This window comes from Astyanax mexicanus, chromosome 12, assembly GCF_023375975.1.
Source record: "Astyanax mexicanus isolate ESR-SI-001 chromosome 12, AstMex3_surface, whole genome shotgun sequence".
NCBI lineage: Eukaryota > Metazoa > Chordata > Actinopteri > Characiformes > Acestrorhamphidae > Astyanax > Astyanax mexicanus.
The window spans coordinates 33,694,798-33,719,234 of record NC_064419.1 but is presented as its reverse complement, the minus strand read 5'-3'; the positions used below and the strand labels follow the sequence as shown (position 1 = coordinate 33,719,234).

The 24,437-nt window shown below is 37.9% G+C and overlaps 1 protein-coding gene across 4 annotated transcripts in view; it reads left to right on the top strand.

Annotated features, from left to right (window-relative positions):
• The window catches only part of ghra (growth hormone receptor a), a 56,880-nt gene extending 49,465 nt beyond the window's left edge, over window positions 1-7,415 (top strand). For all 4 annotated transcript variants that reach the window (XM_049485693.1, XM_049485692.1, XM_049485691.1 and 1 more), the window contains one exon: window positions 941-7,415. In XM_049485693.1, coding sequence (XP_049341650.1) covers window positions 941-1,885 — 945 coding nt within the window. In that variant the 3' untranslated portion in view covers window positions 1,886-7,415. The remainder of the gene's footprint in view (window positions 1-940) is intronic.
• Window positions 7,416-24,437: the final 17,022 nt, after the last annotated feature.

Here is a 24,437-nt window from a genome sequence, read left to right as displayed (position 1 = left end):
TATAATAACTTGCTGGACACTAATATTATAACAAGTAATAATAAATAACACAGTAACATTATGGGCTCCTCTGTGCTCACTGAGGTTCTCAGAAACCCTCGGCGTGTGTCGGCTGGGAGCGGGTCACAGCTGTTAACCCTCTGTGCATGTGCTGCTGTAATTATTCTTTCTCTCTGTATTTAAATCAGCCTGGACACCCAGCAGCCCTCACACACCTAAACAATACAGCACAATACAGCATGAGAGCTACTCTAAATAAACAGATGCCGACTGATTAGTCATTTGTGTTTTTATTTAAAGCAGAATATTGAATGAGAACACTCCAGAGAATGCGCCTTATTTCAGACATTTTTAAAAGACACTATAAGGAACTTCTGGGTGGTGGTGGGGAAGCCAACTAAGCTAACTAACTTAGCTAACTAGTTTAAGTAAAGCTAAGCTAAGTAAACAAAACCCTAATAAAAAAAAGACTTTCTTTTAAAGCCAAACAAGTGCTGCAGGTTAATCTACACAGATTTCTCTGCTAAAAACTGTTTTTATTTACAGTAAGCTTAGATTCACAAATGTCTCCAGCACTAAGGCTGGAGCATTAGCATTAGCGAATAACTGCTAGCGGTTAGAGGCTAACTGGCGCCCGACAGTGCTACAATGAGGAACCCTGAACCTCATCCTACGTAGCTTGTTTTAACACGGTTAAATGCGGGATAAATACCACTGAACATATAATAATAAACTACTGCTGCTGACAACTTGACGGGTAAATTGTATACATAAAGCGTTCGGGAACATTTAAGGATTGTAAGTGCACTTTATGGTGCGAAAAATACGGTAATAACTTGTAATTTATATGGAAATTAAATTTCTAAGTAAAATTAGGTTAAAGGATAAAATTAGCACTCATACAGCCACTATTCTGAATAACTGTGCATTTTCTTTGCAGAAAGGGAAAATGGACCAGCTGAATTCTCTGCTGAGCAGCCAGCACATGTACAACCATGACACATACCGCGAGGACCCCTGGGTGGAGTTCATCCAGCTGGACCTGGACGACGCTTGTGAGAAAAACGAAAATTCGGACACTCAGCGTCTTCTGGGTCTGACTCGTCCTGGCCTGAAAGGTGACGACGACTCTGGACGTGCCAGCTGCTACGACCCGGACTTCCTGCCAGACACAGAAGGCCTTCTGGCAGCCCACTCTGAGATGGAAGAGCGTCACCCTCTGGTCAGTGAGAGCAGTCCATCTACTCCCAGCCCAGAGCTGGCAGAAACCCCCTTCTTCCCTGTTCAGTCACAGCCTGTCAGCCAAAGCTGGATCAACATGGACTTTTACGCCCAGGTGAGCGATGTCACGCCGGCAGGGGCCGTGGTTCTTTCACCCGGGCAGCAGAATGACACGCCTAGCAAGAACCCTGTTGACAAGACGAAGAAGGAAGAAGAAGAGGCTGGTAAAGAGGAGGAGCATGAGAAGAAAATGAAATTGCAGCTCCTAGTGGTGGATCCAGACAGAGGCTATTCTCACGAAGTCATCGCCAGGCAGGTTGAATCTAGCGGCGCCCCCTTCTGTTCAGCTCCTGAGATCGCCTACCACACCCTTCCTCCTGAGCCTGCTGAGGAACCCCACGGCTGGCACGGTGAATACCTGGCACCCGACGGAGAAGCCCAGATGGCGTATTTTCTGCCCGAAGCTCCCCCAGCCTCAATGCTGCCCCCTGTCTCAGACTATACAGTAGTGCAGGAGGTAGATGATCAGCGCAGCCTTCTTCTAAACCCCTCAGCACGACAGTCTCCAGCATGTCCACCAAACCCCATCAAACATCTGCCCAGCATGCCAGCCGTGCCCGTGGGGTACCTGACCCCAGAGCTGCTGGAGAACCTAAGCCCGTAAACCCCTTTGGGAAGCTTTAGCACAGAAGCTAAACGGTTTTTACCATATGCGCGTATTTACACATGCTGGAACCCAAAGTAGCACGACAGACAGATGCAGACAGTAAACGTTCATTTGTGTTGGCTTGTGTAGACTGATTGTCTGATATGCTAGTCTAAGGGGGAACGCTGTAAATGTGTGTGCTTGTGGATGGTATACATTACATGCTGTTTTTCTGGCACACGTTAGCAAAAAACATCTCACAGAAATACATTCATGTGCCTGTGCTAACACTAGCTTAGCCTAATGAACCCTATACTCATCTTGTGCTTTAGGGAGGACGAGGGCGAGGTTGAGGTGCAGTTTAAGCTGCATTTGTCAACACTGATTAAGTCTAATTTTTGACTTAATTTGCCAAGCTTTGAGAACCCTATTTAGTCTAGACTTATGCCTAATGTGGGACTGGGAAAGCAGCAGCAAAGTAACAGTTTAAGCCATGCAGAACCTGGGTTTAGATAACCCTCTGTTTGCATCCTGATAAGCTAGAGTGGAATATTAGAGATGGCACGATTACAGATACTGATTATGATACCAATGTATCTTGAGCTCAGGCTGATACCGATCAAATATGCTCAGTTAGAGAAGCAATTTCCAAACATGTGCTTTGCTGAATAGCAATTTGTTTTGATTTTCTTATGATAATGCTAGCCTACCTGTAGCTACTGATGCTATCATGGGGCTTACATGCATTTAAGTTACATTAGTTGTAGTATTAATTCTGTACCTGTACTTTACTTCAGTCTTACATGTTTGTCTGCGTCTTCAGTCTAACATTATTTCCATTAATCTGACTTCATGTCATTTACAGTGCTATATTTCTACTAATGCTTCTACTATAATGCAGATTTATTTTATATCATGTTGTGATATTATTACTAATCCAACTGCTTCTTTAGTTTTTTTTGTATTTCTACTGATCCAGGTTTATTTTGCTTTAGGTTTACAGTATTAATACTAGTTCAGCTCTGCTTCACTTTACAAACTTTTTTACAGTATTTTTGCTAAAATGACTCTTTCTTGATGAATTTATTTTAATAATCCAACTTTCTATCGGTTAACGTTACAAAATTTCAGTGTATGTAGTTTTATTTTCCTTTATATTATGATACGATTATGATGGCTTTATGTCATCTTTATGTTAAGGTATTTCTAATAATCCACCTCTATTTTACTGTGCTACACACTATTCCTACTTATCTGTTTAGATTGTTGTATTTGTACTAATCTGGCCCCAGTTCACTTGTTGTTGCATTATTTCTACTAATCCTTCTAATATAACTACTAATCTTCTCATTTATTTTGCTTTTCTACTCGTCTGGCTATTTCAACTAATCTGGCTATTAACTTCAGGCCACTTTTCATTGTGCTACAGGCTAGATTTGTTACGGAATCTCATTGAATTAGCTATTTTGGGTCGGTGTCAACCTGATGTTGGTACTGGAATCTGTGCCATCTCTTTGAAATATTGATCTCTACACTTTTACTGTGAAGGAAAACACTATTGGTTCAAATCATCAAGGTTGCAGGGAACATCCCGTTCCAGCCAAATAGCCGGGATTCTGCTCAAGCCAGAGATGAGTCATGAGTCATCTGCGAAACACAGCGATATTTCTCTTTGACTCTTACTGCCGCATAGCCTTGATCCTGTCAGAGCGTCCGATTTATAGAAGCGATTCTTTTTTAATGCGGCGCGGCCGTGTGGCACATTTCAATTTCCCTGCATCAGCCCGGAGTGGAGCGGAGACCGGCACAGACATAAAGAGGCTGCTTTTGCTGATTGAAAGAAAGCTGTCTTTTACAGAAGCCAAAAAAAAACTATGTTTGCTTAAATGAGTGATGTTTAGGGGGATTGTATACGTGCGCTTATGCATTTCTAGCCATAGGGTCTAGATATCTAAGCCTTTGTACTGAAGCCTCTTGTCTTAATGAACAGATTAAGTGCTTAAGCCTTGCCTATTTTGTGAGTTATTACATACAGGATGCGATGACTGTATGGAATTGCTTTTACAGCAGACTGGGCTGTTTATAGTGTTGTCTTACAGCTTCACAGATGGTTTGATGTTTTTTCGCCTTTGTACACATGTAGCAGTTTTATAACCATGAAGTGATGATCACTATTACAATCTATTACAATCTATTACAGTCTATTACAGTTGTGACGGTGCAGAGTTGGACTGAAAGATACAGATGCTCGCTCCTGATCATACAATACGTTGTTTCATATTGTTTCATGTTGTTTAATGAAGTCCGCACAGCTATATGCACAACCTCACCATGCAGGAAAAGCTACTTATTACAGGGAGTATAAAATAATCATGCATTTCTTTCAGAGCAGGAATTATAACTGGAAACCGGGAGTGTTTAACTGCGTATGAAACACACTTTACAAAATACACTACACAAAAACAAAGGTCTAAGGTTATTTAGGTTGTTTAATTTAATGTATAAAGATAAAAAACCTCCATACTCCATTCATAATAAAGGTTCAGTTATTAATCCATTAATCCCTAGAACCGCACATCCAGGCAGTTCTTTATGAACCTTTATTTTAAAAGGAGAACTTCACCAAAGTCTCAGAACTTCTCTCTCCATAATGCAGCGCTTCAGAGTTGGGTTTGATATGAATCTCTGGTTCATTCTGGAAACTGGAGAAACTGGGTATTTCTTTACACTGCTGACAAATGCAGTCAGACATCAGTCGCCATGACTACAATACCTAATATAGCCATTTTATTTCCCATCCAAGCCCACCAGTGAACCTACAATTGTCTTTTGAGTTGTATATGTAATCTTGATGACAGTAAAATTGTGTAAAATTAATAAAAAAAAAAAGTATATTTTGTGCTACTTAAATCCACCAATTTAATAATATGCAGTTTTGAACAGATGTTTTAGATGCAAAATCTTCCAAAAACTATGTCAGAAATTTCTAAGGTTCAAAAATCTGTAAAGTTTTCTTATTTGTGCTATTTTATGTCCCTTCACCAATTTAAAGCAAAATCTTGTCAAATCTGTGGCTGTGTCTTAGACATCAGACAGTCTATTCATAACCCTTTGGTGTAATAACGTTCTGTGAGGTTCGGTTCACTGCCACTCTGAACAATTCTGACAGGAAAATTTCACCGGAATGAAAGGTTTCACACCAAACCCACTCTAAGCGAGTTTGTTTACATCTTTAACATTTAATTACAAGGGAATATTAAACGATTCTGTTGCATTTCCCTTTAAGAGTGTATTAAAATGAACAGACTGACCTTTATTTCGTTTTTTAAATAGCCATAATTAACATTCTGCGAACATGAGCCCACATACCCTCCCTGCAGAATGCTACATGTTTGGTAGGTGATGTAAAAGTATGTACAGTATGTTTTTCTGGAAAGTGTTTATCTGCTCTTGTGACTGATTTCTTTAATGTTTTGGGTCTGGAGCAGAGTTCAGTTGGGTCACACGGTCATAGCTTTTGTTCTGATGCTTGAATACTGGTTCCTGCCTTGTGTTAAGTGTGTATTGTTGGTACATGTGTTCATAACAATTGATAATTCAAGTGTACTTAAAATGCTATTATTTTTATAACACATTCAGAAGGATTGCACTGAATTTACTTGATTTAAATATGCAGATTATTTCAGTATGTAGCAATTTAGCTCTATTCATTCAGCCTACAGTAATTAAGCTTCACTCATTCAGCCTATAGCAGTTTGGCTCCTTCCCTTCAGCCTACAGCGCTTCATTCCCACTAATTCAGCCTATAGTAGTTTGTTATATTTATGTTGGAAGAGCTTTTTGCTCACATTTAAAATAATAAAAACATTTAAATCAAGTAAATTCACTGTTATTTTATGTACAAATTCAAACACACTATTAAAAGGCCAGATGAGCCACAGAGGAAATGACAGTACTATTTTGACAAATGTACAGATAGAGACAAAGTCTATAATTTATGGTGCAATTTTGTGTTAAAGTGAGTTAGTTTTCTTTTTTATATAAATGAACTAGTTAATTTGAAATAAAGAGAGTTTAGTGAAAAGCTATTTTATTGAAGAGATATAGAGATATATAGTTCCATATATAGATTAGTTTTTTAGTTTGTAAACCACTTTGACCCTTCATCCTTACACTAGTTTCTTTTTTTTTCTCTATTTTTGGTCATTGTGATACATGGTTTAAGTAAGTTATAATGTGAGTTTCAATTCAAAGCAAACTGACAAGCATTAAAGTTTTAGCAGCCTTTTTATTTGCATAATTACACTCATGACACAGGACATGCTTTGTTAAGTGTATATATGATAGATTATCGTGCACAATATAAACCTGAGTTAAGCAACACATCCTTCTCTTTTGTGCATAAAGATGCTGCCTTACAGAGGAAAGTGCTGCTGCTGCTCGCTGCTGATCAGTCCAGCATGCTTCTATATATATCCTAAAAAAAAATGTCTTAAACTACCAGGAGAACGGGGAGTACGATAAGCATTTTAGCTTACACTGAATGTTCTACCATTACTAAGCTCAATATTATGCTGCTGCTCCTTTTCTGTGTATTTTCCTCTTTTTTATGCTGTTCACCTTTAAACTTTTACCTAGAAATGCTAAATAGGGAAATCTTACAATTTAAATCTTTTATTGTACATGGAAAAATATTTGCATGCTACAGACAGAATGAACTGCAATTGAAAAACCTAAATTAGTAAATGGTACAGTGAAATATATTTGCATTTTATATTGTACAGTTTAAATCAGAAAGATTTACAGTTACAATATATTTTTTTTATAAATGCTAAATTCGTAAATGCCACAATTAAAATATTCCAGTTTTTTACTTACTCCAAATAAATATTTTGTTTTTTAATTGCAAAACCTAAATTAGCAAAAAGCTACAGCTAAATATATTTATATTTTTATTGTAAAATTTAAATGGAAAAACTTTACAGTTAAAATAGTTCATTTAAATAAATACTATAATACAGTTTTAAATGTTTGTTAATATTTTATTTTGTAATAGGGGAAAAAAGATACATTTTCCACTCAAAAAAGTGTTCAGCTTGATTTGTAAACACTGGTTTATGTGTACAGGATTAAAGATAGACAGTGTTTATACATATACCAGCTCATTCATGTGTTGTGTAAGGCCTGGTCGTGTTTTGGGTGTGTTTCCTGGAACATGCAATGCACAACATTTTCATACAGTTGCCTTTTATTGTCTTTGTGGGTTCCTATAATTAAGCAATGACTTATTCAGATCTTCAGACTGTTGGAGTTCGAAGTTAAATGGTAAAACTGATCATACCTCAACAGGATGCTACATGGAATTGTCAATATTGCAACAGATATGTTTTCTTTAGCGTTATAAAACAGCTTTAGAAAGATTATTTTCTTTACTGCATGTTCCTCATGTTACTGAGTTAAAGATACTTTCAATGTTACAGTTTATTATTGTGAAAAAAACTGGCTCAGAATGTGGACCTTGAAATAAACAGATGCTGGTTTGCCTGTTGCTGTGGCTCAGTGGTGTGTGTGTTTATGTGTGTGTGTGTGTGTGTGTGTGTGTGTGTGTATACACTGTATATTTGCCTCTGTTATGCTTTTTAACTTTCATTTCATACAAAGTACAAAACAAATCCAGAAATAGATGAAAATGGTGCAGTGAATGTTCTGTTCTGACAGGAACAAGAAAGCTAAGCTTTAGTCCTGCTTGATAAACACTGTTTTGTACATAACTGAAATACTTTTACATGAGAGACACACATGAGGAAAATCAAGTCTAGTGTTTTTTGTGCATGTTTGTGCTGTTATAAGGCTGCAGCTACAAGGCTAATGTAGCAAACAACTACTAAAAGTTTATAACTTGTAGGTTATTTGCTGCTAATAGCTACATATTAATGTGCCATACTTAAGGGGGAAAACATTATTTTGTGAAAAACAAAACAGTGAAATAAACTATAAAACCCCCAGGATATAAGCTATAATTACCTCACTAATTAGCTAACACTAGCTTAGCTTACTAGTTAGGTTGGCTAGCTAGCATGGTGCATGCAACACACAGTCAACTCAGTCAGTAAAAGTGTCTCTGGTTAATAAGAAACCAAACATGAATCGGTGGAATCAATACATTTTAGCAATTTGTTACCTCAAAATTGAATCCTGGTATAAAAGCCAGCTAAAATGTCATGATAGCTTAATAGCCTCATACAAAAGCAAATGCATGCTTACAGGTGCTGGTCAACGAATTAGAATAATTTGAAATAGTGCAATCATGAAATTCTTTGAATGCATTTTTTGTGCAGAAAGCAAATCAGGTGTTCACCGCACCTGTCCTACTCGTTAGACTAATCACAGAACTCGTTACCTGGAAAAAAAATTTGCTCAGCTGAGCTTTCCAAAAGGCCCATTTAGGCCATTTAACTGTGACACTGTTGTTTTATTGAATTAGAATAATGGAGAAACCGTTTCATTGAATTAGAATAATTTTTATTATAATTACAATCATCACTTTCTCAGTATTTTGTGGCTGCCCCCTTGGCTTGTATGACTGCCTGAAGTCTCTGCGGCATCGATTTGACCAGCTTGTCGCAAGTTTCCGCACTCACAGCTTCCCAGGCAGTGGCGATGTTCTGCTTCAGTTGGTCCAGCGTAGTAGGCTTTCTGTCGCAAATTTTCCGCTTGACGATGGCCCAAAGGTTTTCAATGACATTGAGGTCAGGCGAGTTGGCCGGCCATGCCAAAACTTCAAGCTGTTTTTTAGTGAACCAATCTTTGGTCGACTTTGCCGCATGAGCCGGTGCAAGATCCTGTTGAAATATGAAGTCTTCTTCGCCGAACTGTTCCTCAACAGTCGGAATCAGGAACGTTTCCAGAACATCTTGATATACGGCAGCATTGACAGTCTTCTTGAGGAAGCAGAGTTTCCCTACACCTCGAGCGGACATGCATCCCAAAACCATAACGCTCTGGGGAAACTTGACGGATCTTTTCACGCACCCGTGGTTGTAGGTTTCGCCACCACGACGCCAGACATGAGGACCTTGGTCACCGAAGGAGATGCAGAAGCGTGATTCGTCACTGAAGACCACTTTCTGCCAGTCTTCAGCAGTCCACTCGCCGTGTTCTTTGGCCCACTTCAGCCGTTTCTCCATTTGTTTCTTGTTCAGCATCGGTTTTACTGCAGGAACGAGAGATTTGAAGCCGAGTTCGCGCAGACGACGGTAAGTGGTTGATCTGGAGACGTCAGCGCCGGTCTGCTTGTTCCACAAGTCGGTGAGCTCGGAAGTGGACTTGAACCGGTTGCTGACTGCGATCTTTCTCAGCTGCTTGTTGTCGCGAGCAGAAGTTTTTCGGACGCCGGAACAGTTGGTGCGCTTGCTGCAGTTTTTCTTGAGAGCTTTGCAGACGGAAGACTGGCTGATGCCGAGCTGCTCAGCAATTTTAGTTTGGGTCAAGCCTTGTTGGCGAAGGGCTTGAATTTGAGCCACTATTCCGGTTGAGAGGTTGTGCTGCTTACCCATGATTGATTTTACAACTTAGAAATTCTACTCAACCCTGACTTTATACTGCACAGTGAACACTCTTCACAGAAAACAAAAATTTGAGCATTTATTCTAATTCAATGAAACGGTTTCTCCATTATTCTAATTCAATAAAACAACAGTGTCACAGTTAAATGGCCTAAATGGGCCTTTTGGAAAGCTCAGCTGAGCAAATTTTTTTCCAGGTAACGAGTTCTGTGATTAGTCTAACGAGTAGGACAGGTGCGGTGAACACCTGATTTGCTTTCTGCACAAAAAATGCATTCAAAAATTTCATGATTGCACTATTTCAAATTATTCTAATTCGTTGACCAGCACCTGTATATGGAAGCAACAACTAGTGATGCCAAAAATATATGATCTTAACCAGCCTCACTTTTAATTTTCACCATATTTTAAGTCATTTGAATTCAAAATAAGCACAAAAAGTAAACGGTCAAGTTATTCTGACAACAATTAAAAAAAAATCTTTTGCTTGATTTAAATCTTACGTTTCTCATTTTGAGAATTTGCAGTTTTATATTATTTTAAGAAATCTTACTAAAGAAAAACTGCTTACCCCATATATTTAATCTAGTTTTTGACATTGGCTTTTTGCTGTGCAATCACTGTTAGCAGCACTAGCACTGCACTATTACCTTTAAAGGGGATCTCTATTGATGATTCTAAAATAGTCTGCATAATAGAATAATTTTAATGTCCTTCAAGAAAAAAACACTGACAGATTTTTTTTTCTTTTACCATAGTTTTGACAAGATTTTGGGTCTGCATTTTCACCCCTGTAGTTTGTTTCTATCAGTTGATGTGTTTGTTTACTTGGAGCATTTTCTCCCTCTGTTTGGTCTGGTTTCACACTGTTTTAACCAGCCCAAATAGTACTGGTGTAAAAAAAAAGGCACTTAACATGTTTCTAAATCTCATACTATGGAAATGGTGGAAGGATACCAGCTGGGCATCCCAAATTAATCCACAAAAAATATCAATAATCAGCATTCTGTATAAACCTCAGAAGTTGTGTGTAGGTTCACTGTTAGGTTTAGTTAGGGATATTACCATAAATAAAATGGCTGTAGTTGTGTTGTATTGATGGCGAGCCCATGATCCATTCACCACCACTCTGTAAGTTTCCCTACAATGAAGTACAATTTCACACTGAACCCCACTCCATATCCTTTCATCCCTAACACTGAATTTTGAGAATTCACCAGAGGATGCTTAAGAACGGATCTACAGCATGGATTAAAAACAAGGCCCATGTGACTCTTCCATTTGGGAGCATGTTCCAACACAACAGGAAGTTCCCCGTGTTCTGAAGGCGTACTGTATTAATGACCTCACGTTGCGGAGCACAGCAGAAGAGCCCCATTAATGCAGGGCCCAAGGACCGAGCGGGTTTAGCTTAGCTCCATTATCAGGAGCCATGCTGAGGAGGAGAGTAGGTGCATTATTGGAGTTCAGGTCAACACAGCTGAAGCGTTAATGCACCACGAGCTGAGGAGAGCTACAGCGCTCATCCTGCGCTCTGCTAAGTGGTTCTACAGGCGGTTGGAAGCGGCTGACAACGAAAGCAGATCAGATAATTAGCCATCCCGGGCATACTTAGCAACACTGCGTGGAGCTGATTGAACCTGAGGAAGCCTCTCACACACTCTGCTTCTCAGGACATTGCAGGTAATTGCCCATAAGGCTCAGCTCCTCACTATTGGATCTTCAGGCCAATTACGTGCTTCATGCCGCCTACTCCGGCCTTTTTATTGCCTCTGCGCGCTTGTTGACCTTTCCCTCTGTCCGACAGGGCCGCACTGATGGAGAGCCCCTGTTTCCTCAGGGTCCGCACAACAGACGTCTGAGATATGGGTTCTTCTGCCAGCTACTGCTAGTTATTATATATACAGTAACCACTACATACATACAATCACAGTGCAAATAAACGTATGATAAACTAGGTTTTATTAAATATTTCTAGTCATCAAATAATAATACACCTAGTGCTGGACGATATGGCCAAAATTTATATCACGATATATTCCTTAAATTTCGGTCGATACGATATCATTTCGATATCGATATAAATACTTAAATAGGCCTCAGAAAACTGCTAAGAAGCCCTGCAGTCCCTGCAGCACTACGAATTTAAATTATTGTGTAACTGCCTATTTGCACTTTTTGTATGGCTGGCATCAGATACCCTCATTATATGCACATCTATCTATCTATCTATCTATCTATCTATCGGAAATCTGTACCTACTACTGTCTGAAAATTTAATTTAAGCCTTTGAAACCTCCTTTCACAAAAACTTTAATACTTTAGAAATAAAAGTAGTCAAAATAAATCAATGCTCAATATTATTTGCATATAGCAAAATAATAACATGACATCCCTGTCAAACATAAGCCTATATAACTATTACCAATAAAAATATAAATTACAACAGAGGCAGAACTTCTTATTCTTTGTGAACAAATTTAACAGATTAAAACAAAAGTGTTTCAACTAGGATATAGAATACAAGAAGCCTTTATAAATAAAGCGACAAGATTTTCCCGTCAAATAAACAAACCTACAGGCTTTATCAACTATGAATAACTTAGTTACAACATAAGCTGTAAAAGTGCTTCAGTCAGTAACGTTATAAGAAAAATATTGTATGTAGTGGAGTTGCTTGAAGTGGTGGAACAGATTAGATGTATTAACATTACCGCTGCTGGTCGGCTGCACTCTCCGGCACAATTTGCAGCAAAGCGGCAAGGGAGCGGACCCGCGGCCGGCCTCGAGGACCCGCGGCCGAGCGAGCGGACCCGCGGCCGGCCTCGAGGACCCGCGGCCGAGCGAGCGGACCCGCGGCCGGCCTCAAGGATCCGGGGCCGACCGAACTGAGTCTACCTTAGCCTTGGATCCGCTCGTCCCGGCTCCGTTTGGCTCCAGCGCGAGACATTTTTGCTGCGTGCGTAATCTAGCCTTGCCTAGCCTAGCCTATTTGGCTACGTGCCTGTGTGGTTACGTCATCACGCACTGACGTAGCCCAGCTACGGGGGCTGAATGTGTTGAGCTCTGGGGCGAGCTAACGCCAGTAAAAAACGCCTGTCCGTGATTCTGTAAATAATACATATCGATATACCACAAAACTGATATCACCGTTATTGAAACATTTCTAATCGCGATAAATACCAATATCGAATTATTGTCCAGGCCTAAATACACCCTAATTAAATAGATAGATTCAATTAAATTAAAAATGTTTATATAATGCAAGAAATACATAAAATTAATTAAGATTATTAAATTGTAGATAGATAGATAGATAGATAGATAGATAGATAGATAGATAGATAGATAGATAGATAGATAGATAGATAGTAATAAATAAAAAAATTATATTATGCAAGAGATTCATAAAATTAATTAAGATTATTAAATTGTAATTAGATAGATCGATAGATAGATAGATAGATAGATAGATAGATAGATAGATATTTTGTTTATTTATGTTTATATAATGCAACAGATTCTTATAATTAATTAAGATTATTAAATTGTAGATAGATAGATAGATAGATAGATAGATAGATAGATAGATAGATAGATAGATAGATAGATAGATAGATAGACAGATGTGTGTAACAGATTTATTCCTGAACATGTATAGATGTGTTTGTGTGGAGAGTGGTGTCAGTTGGTACCGTGGTGATTAATGAGGTATGATTACATAACAGACTGGAAATATGAAGCCCAGCACTGTTTCATCACAATATTGTGATATTATAACTCTAAGCAGGTCTAAGCGTGCTTTCATTACCTCCATGAACCAAGTCAAACCTTCTCCATTTCACCAGATATAAACATCTCTGAGCTGCCCTTACAAACATCTGTCTGTTTATTAGACATGTTTACATGTGTGAAAGTGTAGAGCATTCCGGATTAAACCTCTTCTATGTGATTATCAAGAGAAATAGTGAGCAGGTAGATTTTCTTATTAGTAGTAATAATGCACTAATATCACAGCAGCACAGAGGTGGAGAATGTGAGGGTGGTGTTTTAATGTTAATTAAAAATAGAAATAATAATTATAAATATAACGTCCCTGTAGTCCTAGAGTATATAAGATATCTCACAGTGGATCAGTGTTCTATGCACTGTAAATTGTAATGGCAAACATTTCCACACAGTTTTATACGTTATTAAGTTATTAACACATATTTTTAACAAACTCAAACAAGTAATTGTTTTATTTAAAAAAATAAATAAGCAAAAGTATCAAATACACTGACATGCTAAAAGTAATTAGCATACTTTTGCCACATAATAATAAATAGTATCAGTCTTCATTTAAAATTAATTTGATAATTTATTTAAAAATAAATAAATAAGTTAGCAATGTATTAATAATAATGTTGTGCTATACAGAAACATTAGTTAATTACATTTTATACATTAACAGTACATTATCACTGTATTAAAACAGGTATCTCTAAAACTTTACATTTACAGGAGTAAGATGAAACTTTTAATGGAAGAAAATGTAAAAAGAGTTTATTTCAGGTCATTTTGGAGAATTTCTGTTGGTTCAATTAAGAAATTTTGACACATTGTAAGGGACAGTTTGTGTGACCATATAAATAAATTTAAAATAAAAATGTGACATTTTATTGAAATAATTTTCAGGTTGCAATAGTAATTTGGAAATAATAAATATTATAGTAATAAATATTAATATTAAACAGGTTTCTCAGTCAGTGGTTACCATAGACTACGGTAATGAAGTTATATACTCTCCAAAATAGCTGTTTCTGTTATTTTGTCCACTCCCAGTGCTTTGATTTTACTGCTGGAGTTAAAAGGAACAGCATTCCACTTCTGACCCAGTTTTTGATGGCTGACTGTTGAATCCCAGCCCCAGTACAGAGTGAGACACTGGACAAGAGCCTGAGTTGCAGCATGGAGCTGAATGTGTTTTAGATCAAATCAAATCAAATCAGATTTACTGTCAGATTTATAATAAAGAGAAAATTTTCTATATAAAATTAAAATGTGGAAGAAAAAAATAAACACATTAACTGAAGTCTACATATACACAATGAATACATTATTGCTCACAAACTGGAATTCCTTTGGAAATCTGGGCCTAAATTTCATGGTCAGCAGAACTAAACTCTCTGTAAACACCAAGAACAGTCAGCACTCCCCCTCTCACTCCCTCCCTCCCTCTCTCTCTCTTTCCCTCTCTCTCTCTTGCTCTACTTCCGGTGGGGCTCATACAGGGGCTGCTCACTTCACTCACAAAACTCAGCCTTGTGCTCCACCTGCCTGTGACAGACTGAACAGGCCCGCAGCTCTGAGGCCCACAGAAAGGGTTCAGCCCAAACTTCAGACCTCACAGCAGCTGCAGGGCAACCTGATGAGTCACCATTAAAAACAAATCCAGATGTGGAAAATAGGACACTGTGGCTGCACTGCCCCCTACTGACCTTACAGCATTTAATTATAACTTCTGTCTGCTGTGCCTGTAGTGTACTGTTACAACAGTTATTTACTAATAATTTCTGAAATAAGAAAAGAACAGAAATCTGCTGACCCTAAACTTGCTTTCAATAGAATCATAATCTCTATTTAACCACTGTCCAAAAAATCATTTTAAATGTTTGTTAAATTTTTTGTCCTACATTGTCAGACATCCCAAGCTGCAAATTTAATTAATTTCAGGTTGGTACCCACTGACAGTATTGTGCAAATGTTTTAGGCACCTGTGGGACTCTCAGTAAAGAAAAAGCTTTTTATCTGTGAAGTAAGTGTTTATTAGCTCAGTAAAAAACTAGAATTACAATAAATTCAAACAGCAATTTTATAGCTTTTACAGCCCTGTTTTTCAGATTTCAGTAATCTCTTCTCCTCTGAGTTTAATAGAGTTATTTCTAGTTCTCATCATATAAACACCTGGTTTGGTAAATTGGTAAATTTGGTAAATCAGGTGAGCAGCTGACGGAACTGAACATAATATACACATGCTGGCTTAAGGCATCCAGGTGACTGGAACTACACTTAATTCTTTCTTCAGCTTGGCTCACAGAATATAACATACTTAGTTAAAAATGCGAATTCCTTGTTACATTTTACTGTATGTATGTTTATTTGCATCTGTTTAAACCAAAACACTCATATTGCTGAGGTAAATGGATTAGTGTAATTTGCTTTGGTGCCTAAAACTTTTGCACAGTACTGTATATATATATATATATATATATATAGGCCTGGACAATAATTCGATATCGGTATTTATCGCGATAAGTTTCAAATGTTTCAATAACGGTGATATCATTTTTGTGGTATATCGATATGTATTATTTACAGAATCTGTCACGGACAGGCGTTTTACTGGCGTCAGCTCGCCGCACAGCTGAACACAATCAGCTTCCGTAGCTGGACTATCTCTGTGCGTGATGACGTAATCACATAGGCACGTAGCCAGATAGGCTAGGCTAGGCTAGATTTGGCTAGGCTAGGCTAGGCTCGGGTCCGCTACGCATCTAAAATGCCTCGCGCTGGAGCCAAACGGAGCCGGCACGAGCGGATCCAAGGTTAAGGTAGGCTCGGTTTGCATCTGAAATGTTCCGCGCTGGAGTGGAACGGAACGGAACCGAGCCTAGCCTAGCCTCGGGTCCGCCCACGGGCCCGCTCGGTCCACCTACGGGTCCGCCTCTGGTTCGCTCGGTCCGCCCACGGGTCCGCTCGGTCAGCGGTCAGTTGCGGGTCCTCTTTGTCAGCCGCGGGTCCTCTTGGCTCCCAGCGCGGGACATTTTTGATGCAAAATGAATGCCCCTGCCGCTTCCACAAGTGATTAATTGAAGTATGGAGGTCTAATTCAGTGGTGAGGATTTGGTTCGACTCTCGAAGGTCTGCTAAACTTCAGTTTGCTGCTAATTGTGCCGGAGAGTGGAGCCGACCAGCAGCGGTAACGTTAAAACATCTAATCTGTTCCACCACCTCAATCAGTTCCACTACATACAATATTTTCCTTATACTGGCTGAAGCACTTTTATAGCTTATGTTGTAAGTTATTTAAGTTATTTAAAGTTTATGAATCCTTTAGGTTTGTTTATTTGACGGGGATATCATGTTCCTTTTATGTTGTATGTTAAAGAGTTGTATTTTGGCTGAAGCACTTTTGTAGCTTATATTGTAACTAAGTTATTTATAGTTGATAAAGCCTATAGGTTTGTTTATTTGACGGGGAAATCTTGTTGCTTTTATGTGTATAACGGCTTCTTGTGTTCTTTATCCTAGTTGGAACACTTTTGTTTTGATCTGTTAAATTTGTTTACAAAAGACTAAGAAGCTCTGCTTCTATCCTAATTTTAAGTTATTTTTTTATTGGTAATAGTTATATTGGCTTATGTTTGACAGGGATGTCATGTTTTTATTTTGCTATATGCAAATAAAATTGAGCATTGATTTATCTTGACTATTGTTTATTTCTTAAGTATTATAATGTTTTCGTGAAAGGAGGTTTCAAAGACTTAAATTAAGTAGACAGTAGTAGGTACTAAGGGTGTGCCATATCATATATCACGATATTATACTCTGAAATATCGTGCCACATAACTCACCCCTAATTATCACATCAGGGTACAAATTTTTTTGCTGTTTTAAGCAAAAGAAAAACTCACACATTTCTAATTTCCTATTAAATATCTACTAGAGACAGATTATATCTGTAAAGTGTCATTTATTTTACTTTAATACTGGATATATGGAGATATTTGGAGTGCATTATTAGGGCCCGAGCACCGAAGGCGCAGGCGAAGCCTGCACCGGAGGTGCAAAGCCCTATTGTTTTTGGTCCGTTTATTAGGGCCCGAGCACCGAAGGCGCAGGCGAAGCCTGCACCGGAGGTGCAAAGCCCTATTGTTTTTGGTCCGTTTATTATTATTATTATTATTCTGCCTCTTTGCGTCCATTTTTGAGGCATTTCCGATACTCGAAAACTCACGCATTTTGGCACAGACCTCAAGCTCGGCGAAAATTTTAAAGTTCCATAGAGGCTGGACTTTGGCGTTGTTCAGGAGCTCTATAGCGCCCCCAAACGTCGGCAGTGGCCGGGATGAAGTTTGTCCAACGTGCACCAACTTTGGTACGCTCATTGACCTCCTCATAAACAACAAGAATCACTAGGTTTTATTTGACTCCGCCCAACAGGAAGTCGGCCATTTTGACAGGAAGTTGCAAAATAAAAAGATTCCCGCTGGGTTTCGGAGGGGTTAGGATGTTTGAAAACTCCTAAAATTTTACAGAGCTATTCGGGTTAGGCCATACTTTGACCGTAAGTTGGAATTTCGTAAATTCGTCTTTCATCAGCTCTCTAGCGCCACCTATTTTATATCATATTTACGAAAAGCTCTCAGCCTCTTGATGATTGGCAGATTCAATAAGTATTTGAAATGATTTAGGAATATTTTGTCGTTTTTCTCATGTGTAGCTAGAGAACTCTACAGCGCCCCCTATTTTGTTTAGGCCATTAAATTAGCTGTAGCTGTCTCAAAATTTCTCCAATATTCTCGATTTTTGGCAACAACATAGAAACTATCATCCCGCACATATTACCCATTGGCTTGTACTAGCTCTGCCCAACAGGAAGTCGGCCATTTTGAAATTTGTGGAATTTTTACACATTTTTCACGAACTCATTCAAACTCCTCCTAGAGTCTTTGTCATATTACCTCTAAATTTGTCGTGGATAGGCTCCAGACATACATGGTGATAAATTGCGAAGGAATAGTCGATAGCTGAAACGATGACGTAATGGCGGACAATTAATTTAATGGAGACGCAACACTAGACCAAAGTGAAACCATGACACGGTCATAAAACAGATGATTGAAAAATCATGAAACTTGGTAAAAACACAAGAGACATCATAAGACACGTTTTTAGTATTGGAATGATTGACTCCGCCCAACAGGAAGTCGGCCATTTTGAAATATGTGCATTTTACAAACATTTTTTGCATACTTTGTCGAACTCCTCCTAGGGAATTTGTTGAATACTCTTGATATTTGTCAGCAAAAAACTACTACCATCCGTGATGATAAATTGCGAAGGAATAGTCGATATCTTAAACGAGGACGAAATGGCGGACAGTTGAACTGCTTGAGATGCCCCATTAAAACAGGAAGTGAATACATTCTGGTGTTAGTACGTGTTTGAGGAGGTTAAAAAGGTTGAAAACTCTCGAAAATTTACAGGCCTGCTTGAATTAAGCAGTACTGTCATCTGAAATTAAAATTTCTTGTATACGTATTTCATTGGCTCTATAGCGCCACCTAGGTTTCAATGCATATTTGACATTATGGGAATGCTCAAAACCTCTTGAAAATTGACAGATTGCATAAGACCTAAAAACACTTTACAAATATTTTGACAATTTTTTCATGTATAGCTAGCAGACTCTACAGCGCCCCCTAATTCGTTTGTTTAATAAATTAGCTGTGGATGTGTCAAAATTTGTCTAATCTTCTCAAATTTTGGTAGGATCGTAGATAGTATGACCCTGCACATATTTGCAATTGGCTTGTATTAGCTCCGCCCAACAGGAAGTCGGCCATATTGGATTTTGTAATATTTTTACAAATTTTTCACAAACTAATTTAAACTGCTCCTAAAGTCTTTGTCAGATTACCTCTTATTTTGCTGTAAATGAACAACAGACATATTTGATGATAATTGCCAAAGGATTAGTTGATCGGTAAAACGGTGACCCAATGGCGAGCAATTGAGTCACTAGAGACGCAACACTAAACCAAAGTGAAACCATGACATGGTCAGAAAACAGATTATTGAAAATTCATGAAACTTGGCAAAAACACAAAAGACATCATTACACACATTTTCAGCATTGGTAGGACTGACTCCGCCCAACAGGAAGTCGGCCATTTTGAAATATCTGCATTTTACACACATTTTTTGTGCACATTGTCAAACTTCTCCTAGCAAATTTGATGAATTCTCTTGGTATTTGGTAAAAATAAACATTGAACATATCTGATGATAAATTGTGAAGGAATAGTCGATATCTCAAACGAGGACGAAATGGCAGATGGTTGAATTTTTGAGATCCCACATCAAAACAGGAGGTGAAAACTTAGGTAATGCCAGGTGTTTTGAGGAGGTTATAACGGAGAAAAACTCACAAAATTTGACCAGCCTGCTTATCTAAGGCTGTTGTTTGATGTAGAATTAGAATTTCAAATACATGTATTTTAACAGCGCCATAGCGCCACCTGTATTTTAAATGGATATTTCACATGTTTAACAGGATAGAAAACTCTTGAAAATTGGCACACTCAATAAGACCTCAAAATTACTTTTACCGGTTTCTCGGTTTGGCCCGGTACGATTTGCGCTGTTGTGCGAGGGCCCTACGTCCCCCTGTGACAGGGGGACAACTCGTTATTATTATTATTATTCTGCCTCTTTGCGTCCATTTTTGAGGCATTTCCGATACTCGAAAACTCACGCATTTTGGCACAGACCTCAAGCTCGCCGAAAATTTTAAAGTTCCATAGAGGCTGGACTTTGGCGTTGTTCAGGAGCTCTATAGCGCCCCCAAACGTCGGCAGTGGCCGGGATGAAGTTTGTCCAACGTGCACCAACTTTGGTACGCTCATTGACCTCCTCATAACCAACAAGAATCACTAGGTTTTATTTGACTCCGCCCAACAGGAAGTCGGCCATTTTGACAGGAAGTTGCAAAATAAAAAGTTTCCCGCTGGGTTTCGGAGGGGTTAGGATGTTTGAAAACTCCTAAAATTTTACAGAGCTATTCAGGTTAGGCCATACTTTGACGATAAGTTGGAATTTCGTAAATTCGTCTTTCATCAGCTCTCTAGCGCCACCTATTTTATATCATATTTATGAAAAGCTCTCAGCCTCTTGATAATTGGCAAATTCAATAAGTATTTGAAATGATTTAGGAATATTTTGTCGTTTTTCTCATGTGTAGCTAGAGGACTCTACAGCGCCCCCTATTTTGTTTAGGCCATTAAATTAGCTGTAGCTGTCTCAAAATTTCCCCAATATTCTCGATTTTTGGCAACAACATAGAAACTATCATCCCGCACATATTACCCATTGGCTTGTACTAGCTCTGCCCAACAGGATGTCGGCCATTTTGAAATTTGTGGAATTTTTACACATTTTTCACGAACTCATTCAAACTCCTCCTAGAGTCTTTGTCATATTACCTCTAAATTTGGTGTGGATAGGCTCCAGACATACATGGTGATAAATTGCGAAGGAATAGTCGATAGCTGAAACGATGACGTAATGGCGGACAATTAATTTAATGGAGACGCAACACTAGACCAAAGTGAAACCATGACACGGTCATAAAACAGATGATTGAAAAATCATGAAACTTGGTAAAAACACAAGAGACATCATAAGACACGTTTTTAGTATTGGAATGATTGACTCCGTCCAACAGGAAGTCGGCCATTTTGAAATATGTGCATTTTACACACATTTTTTGCATACTTTGTCGAACTCCTCCTAGGGAATTTGTTGAATACTCTTGATATTTGTCAGCAAAAAACTACTACCATCCGTGATGATAAATTGCGAAGGAATAGTCGATATCTTAAACGAGGACGAAATGGCGGACAGTTGAACTGCTTGAGATGCCCCATTAAAACAGGAAGTGAATACATTCTGGTGTTAGTAGGTGTTTGAGGAGGTTAAAAAGGTTGAAAACTCTCGAAAATTTACAGGCCTGCTTGAATTAAGCAGTACTGTCATCTGAAATTAAAATTTCTTGTATACGTATTTCATTGGCTCTATAGCGCCACCTAGGTTTCAATGCATATTTGACATTATGGGAATGCTCAAAACCTCTTGAAAATTGACAGATTGCATAAGACCTAAAAACACTTTACAAATATTTTGACAATTTTTTCATGTATAGCTAGCAGACTCTACAGCGCCCCCTAATTCGTTTGTTTAATAAATTAGCTGTGGATGTGTCAAAATTTGTCTAATCTTCTCAAATTTTGGTAGGATTGTAGATAGTATGACCCTGCACATATTTGCTATTGGCTTGTATTAGCTCCGCCCAACAGGAAGTCGGCCATATTGGATTTTGTAATATTTTTACAAATTTTTCACAAACTAATTTAAACTGCTCCTAAAGTCTTTGTCAGATTACCTCTTATTTCGCTGTAAATGAACAACAGACATATTTGATGATAACTGCCAAAGGATTAGTTGATCGGTAAAACGGTGACCCAATAGCGAGCAATTGATTCACTAGAGACGCAACACTAAACCAAAGTGAAACCATGACACGGTCAGAAAACAGATTATTGAAAATTCATGAAACTTGGCAAAAACACAAAAGACATCGTTACACACATTTTCAGCATTGGTAGGACTGACTCCGCCCAACAGGAAGTCGGCCATTTTGAAATATCTGCATTTTACATACATTTTTTTTCGTATGTTGTCAAACTACTCCTAGCAAATTTGTTGAATTCTCTTGATATTTGGTAAAAATAAGCATTGAACATATCTGATGATAAATTGTGAAGGAATAGTCGATATCTCAAACGAGGACGAAATGGCAGATGGTTGAATTTGTGAGATGCCACATCAAAACAGGAGGTGAAAACCTAGGTAATGCTAGGTGTTTTGAGGAGGTTATAACGAAGAAAAACTCACAAAATTTGACTGGCCTGCTTATCTAAGGCTGTTGTTTGATGTAGAATTAGAATTTCAAATACATGTATTTTAACAGCGCTATAGCACCACCTGTATTTTAAATGGATATTTCACATGTTTAACAGGATAGAAAACTCTTCAAAATTGGCACACTCAATAAGACCTTAAAATTACTTTTACCGGTTTCTCGGTTTGGCCCGGTACGATTTGCGCTGTTGTGCGAGGGCCCTACGTCCCCCTGTGACAGGGGGACAACTCGTTATTATTAGTATCATGTAATTCTCAATTATTGACTTCTGTTATAAATCTGCTAAAATTATTGTTTTTTTTAAATATCTTAAAGGTGTGCAATATCATATCGTATACAATAATAAAAAAGTTTTTTGTTTTTTTGTCATATCGCCAAGAGTATCGTTATCGCGATAATACCATGAAATATTGTGATATTATTTTAGGGCCATATCGCCCACCCCTAGTAGGTACGTATTTCCATTGCAGGGATTCTTAGCAGTTTTCTGAGGCCTTGTAAGTATTTATATCGATATCGGAATTATATCGTATCGACCGAAATTAAGGAATATATCGTGATATGAATTTTGGCCATATCGTCCAGCACTATATATATATATATATATATATATATATATATATATATATATATATATATATATATATATTATATGTGTCTCATTAACTCACCTCAAAATGCCTTTTGCAATCATATATTCCCCCCGGGCAATGCTTAAAATCACTATTGCAAACTGTACAGCAGGCAAGACTTTCATTGTTTTTTACTGTTACCAGACATGGATATACTTTAGAGTAGTCTGAGGTGAAATCAGTTTGAATCACTGAACGCAACACTGAAAAAAACATTCCATTTGATAAAGGAACACTTAAGGAATTATGCAGTTAACTTAAAAATGTTAAACAAACCAACTTGCCATATTTGAGGCTGGTAATTCTGATGAACGTATCCTGTGCAAAAGAGGTAACTCGTGGTTGGTTCTAATAAGAGCCAGTTTCATCATAAAGATTTCTGCACTTAAGAATACTTTTAAAGATTTTATTTTTCAGATTGACAGATTTTTTTCTTCACTTAGTTGAGCAGTTTTTGACATAATATGAATTAGAACATTACTCAAATGTATTCCTGTAACTCTACCTCTTCACAACTTCACAACTGATGCTCTTAAACACATGAAGAGGCACAAATTCAAGTAATTAACTCTTGATGAGTACAGCACAGCTATTAACTGAAAGACATTCCAAGTGACTCTACCTCATAAAGCTAAAAATCCAGCCAAGATGTGCAAAGCTATCATCCAAGCAAGAGATGTCTACTCTTAATCTAAATTTTTAAACATATTCTGATTTGTTTAACACTTTTTACTAATTACTTAATAAATCAATATGTTTTTTTTATAGTTTGGATGACTGTAGTATTAATCTACAATGCAGAACATTTCTTAATAATGAAAAAACACTGAATTTGAGGTTTTAAGATCTGGTCCATTCATCATGAAATAAAAAAATAAAAGTAAAAATCAACAAAAATTATGTTTTCCACCAGACTTTGTAAATTTGTGGTGTCTGTAGCGAAAGAAAAGCACTTCCATTAGTAAAAGTTAATGAGTGCTTCCGAATTGTGTACTAATTAGTATCACCAATTAATATTTGAGCATGATGTCCTGTATGTGTTTGAGTTAGACAAGAAAAGACAACCATATTTACCATAATTGTGATATACACAAAGATGTGGCCTAATGCAATTAACAACACACTTGTAAATCAATAATGTAATGATTAATGATTAAGAGGGTCCTGCGCTACTGTTAGCAATACCAGGTCTCCACAGAAACACATCTGTAACTGTGATTAGGATGTAGGATTCCCACAGCCCACAGTACAGCCAATTAGGGTTGCACAAGTAGTGCATTATTAGCATCGTTATTAATTAATGGTTTTATAACATTTTGCCTATTTTGTGATCTATAGGCATTTGTTTTAGGGCTTGTTAGTGTGTCTTTGGTATTGTATGGATGCACAAAATATGCTTTAAAATGTGCAAAAGGCAAGTACTAATTCTTTTTCTTTTTCAGTGGCACACCTGTGTTTTCGGCTGCCAAGAACTTTACCTGAGCACACCTCCCATTCAGACCACCGTGCCCATCCCTGTGGATTTCTTTGTAAGCTTCATTGTTATTTTTAGAGTAAAATAGTGCACTTTATGTAATTTGTTAGATATGATGCCAACTTTGGTGTGAAAAAAATGACACATAAGC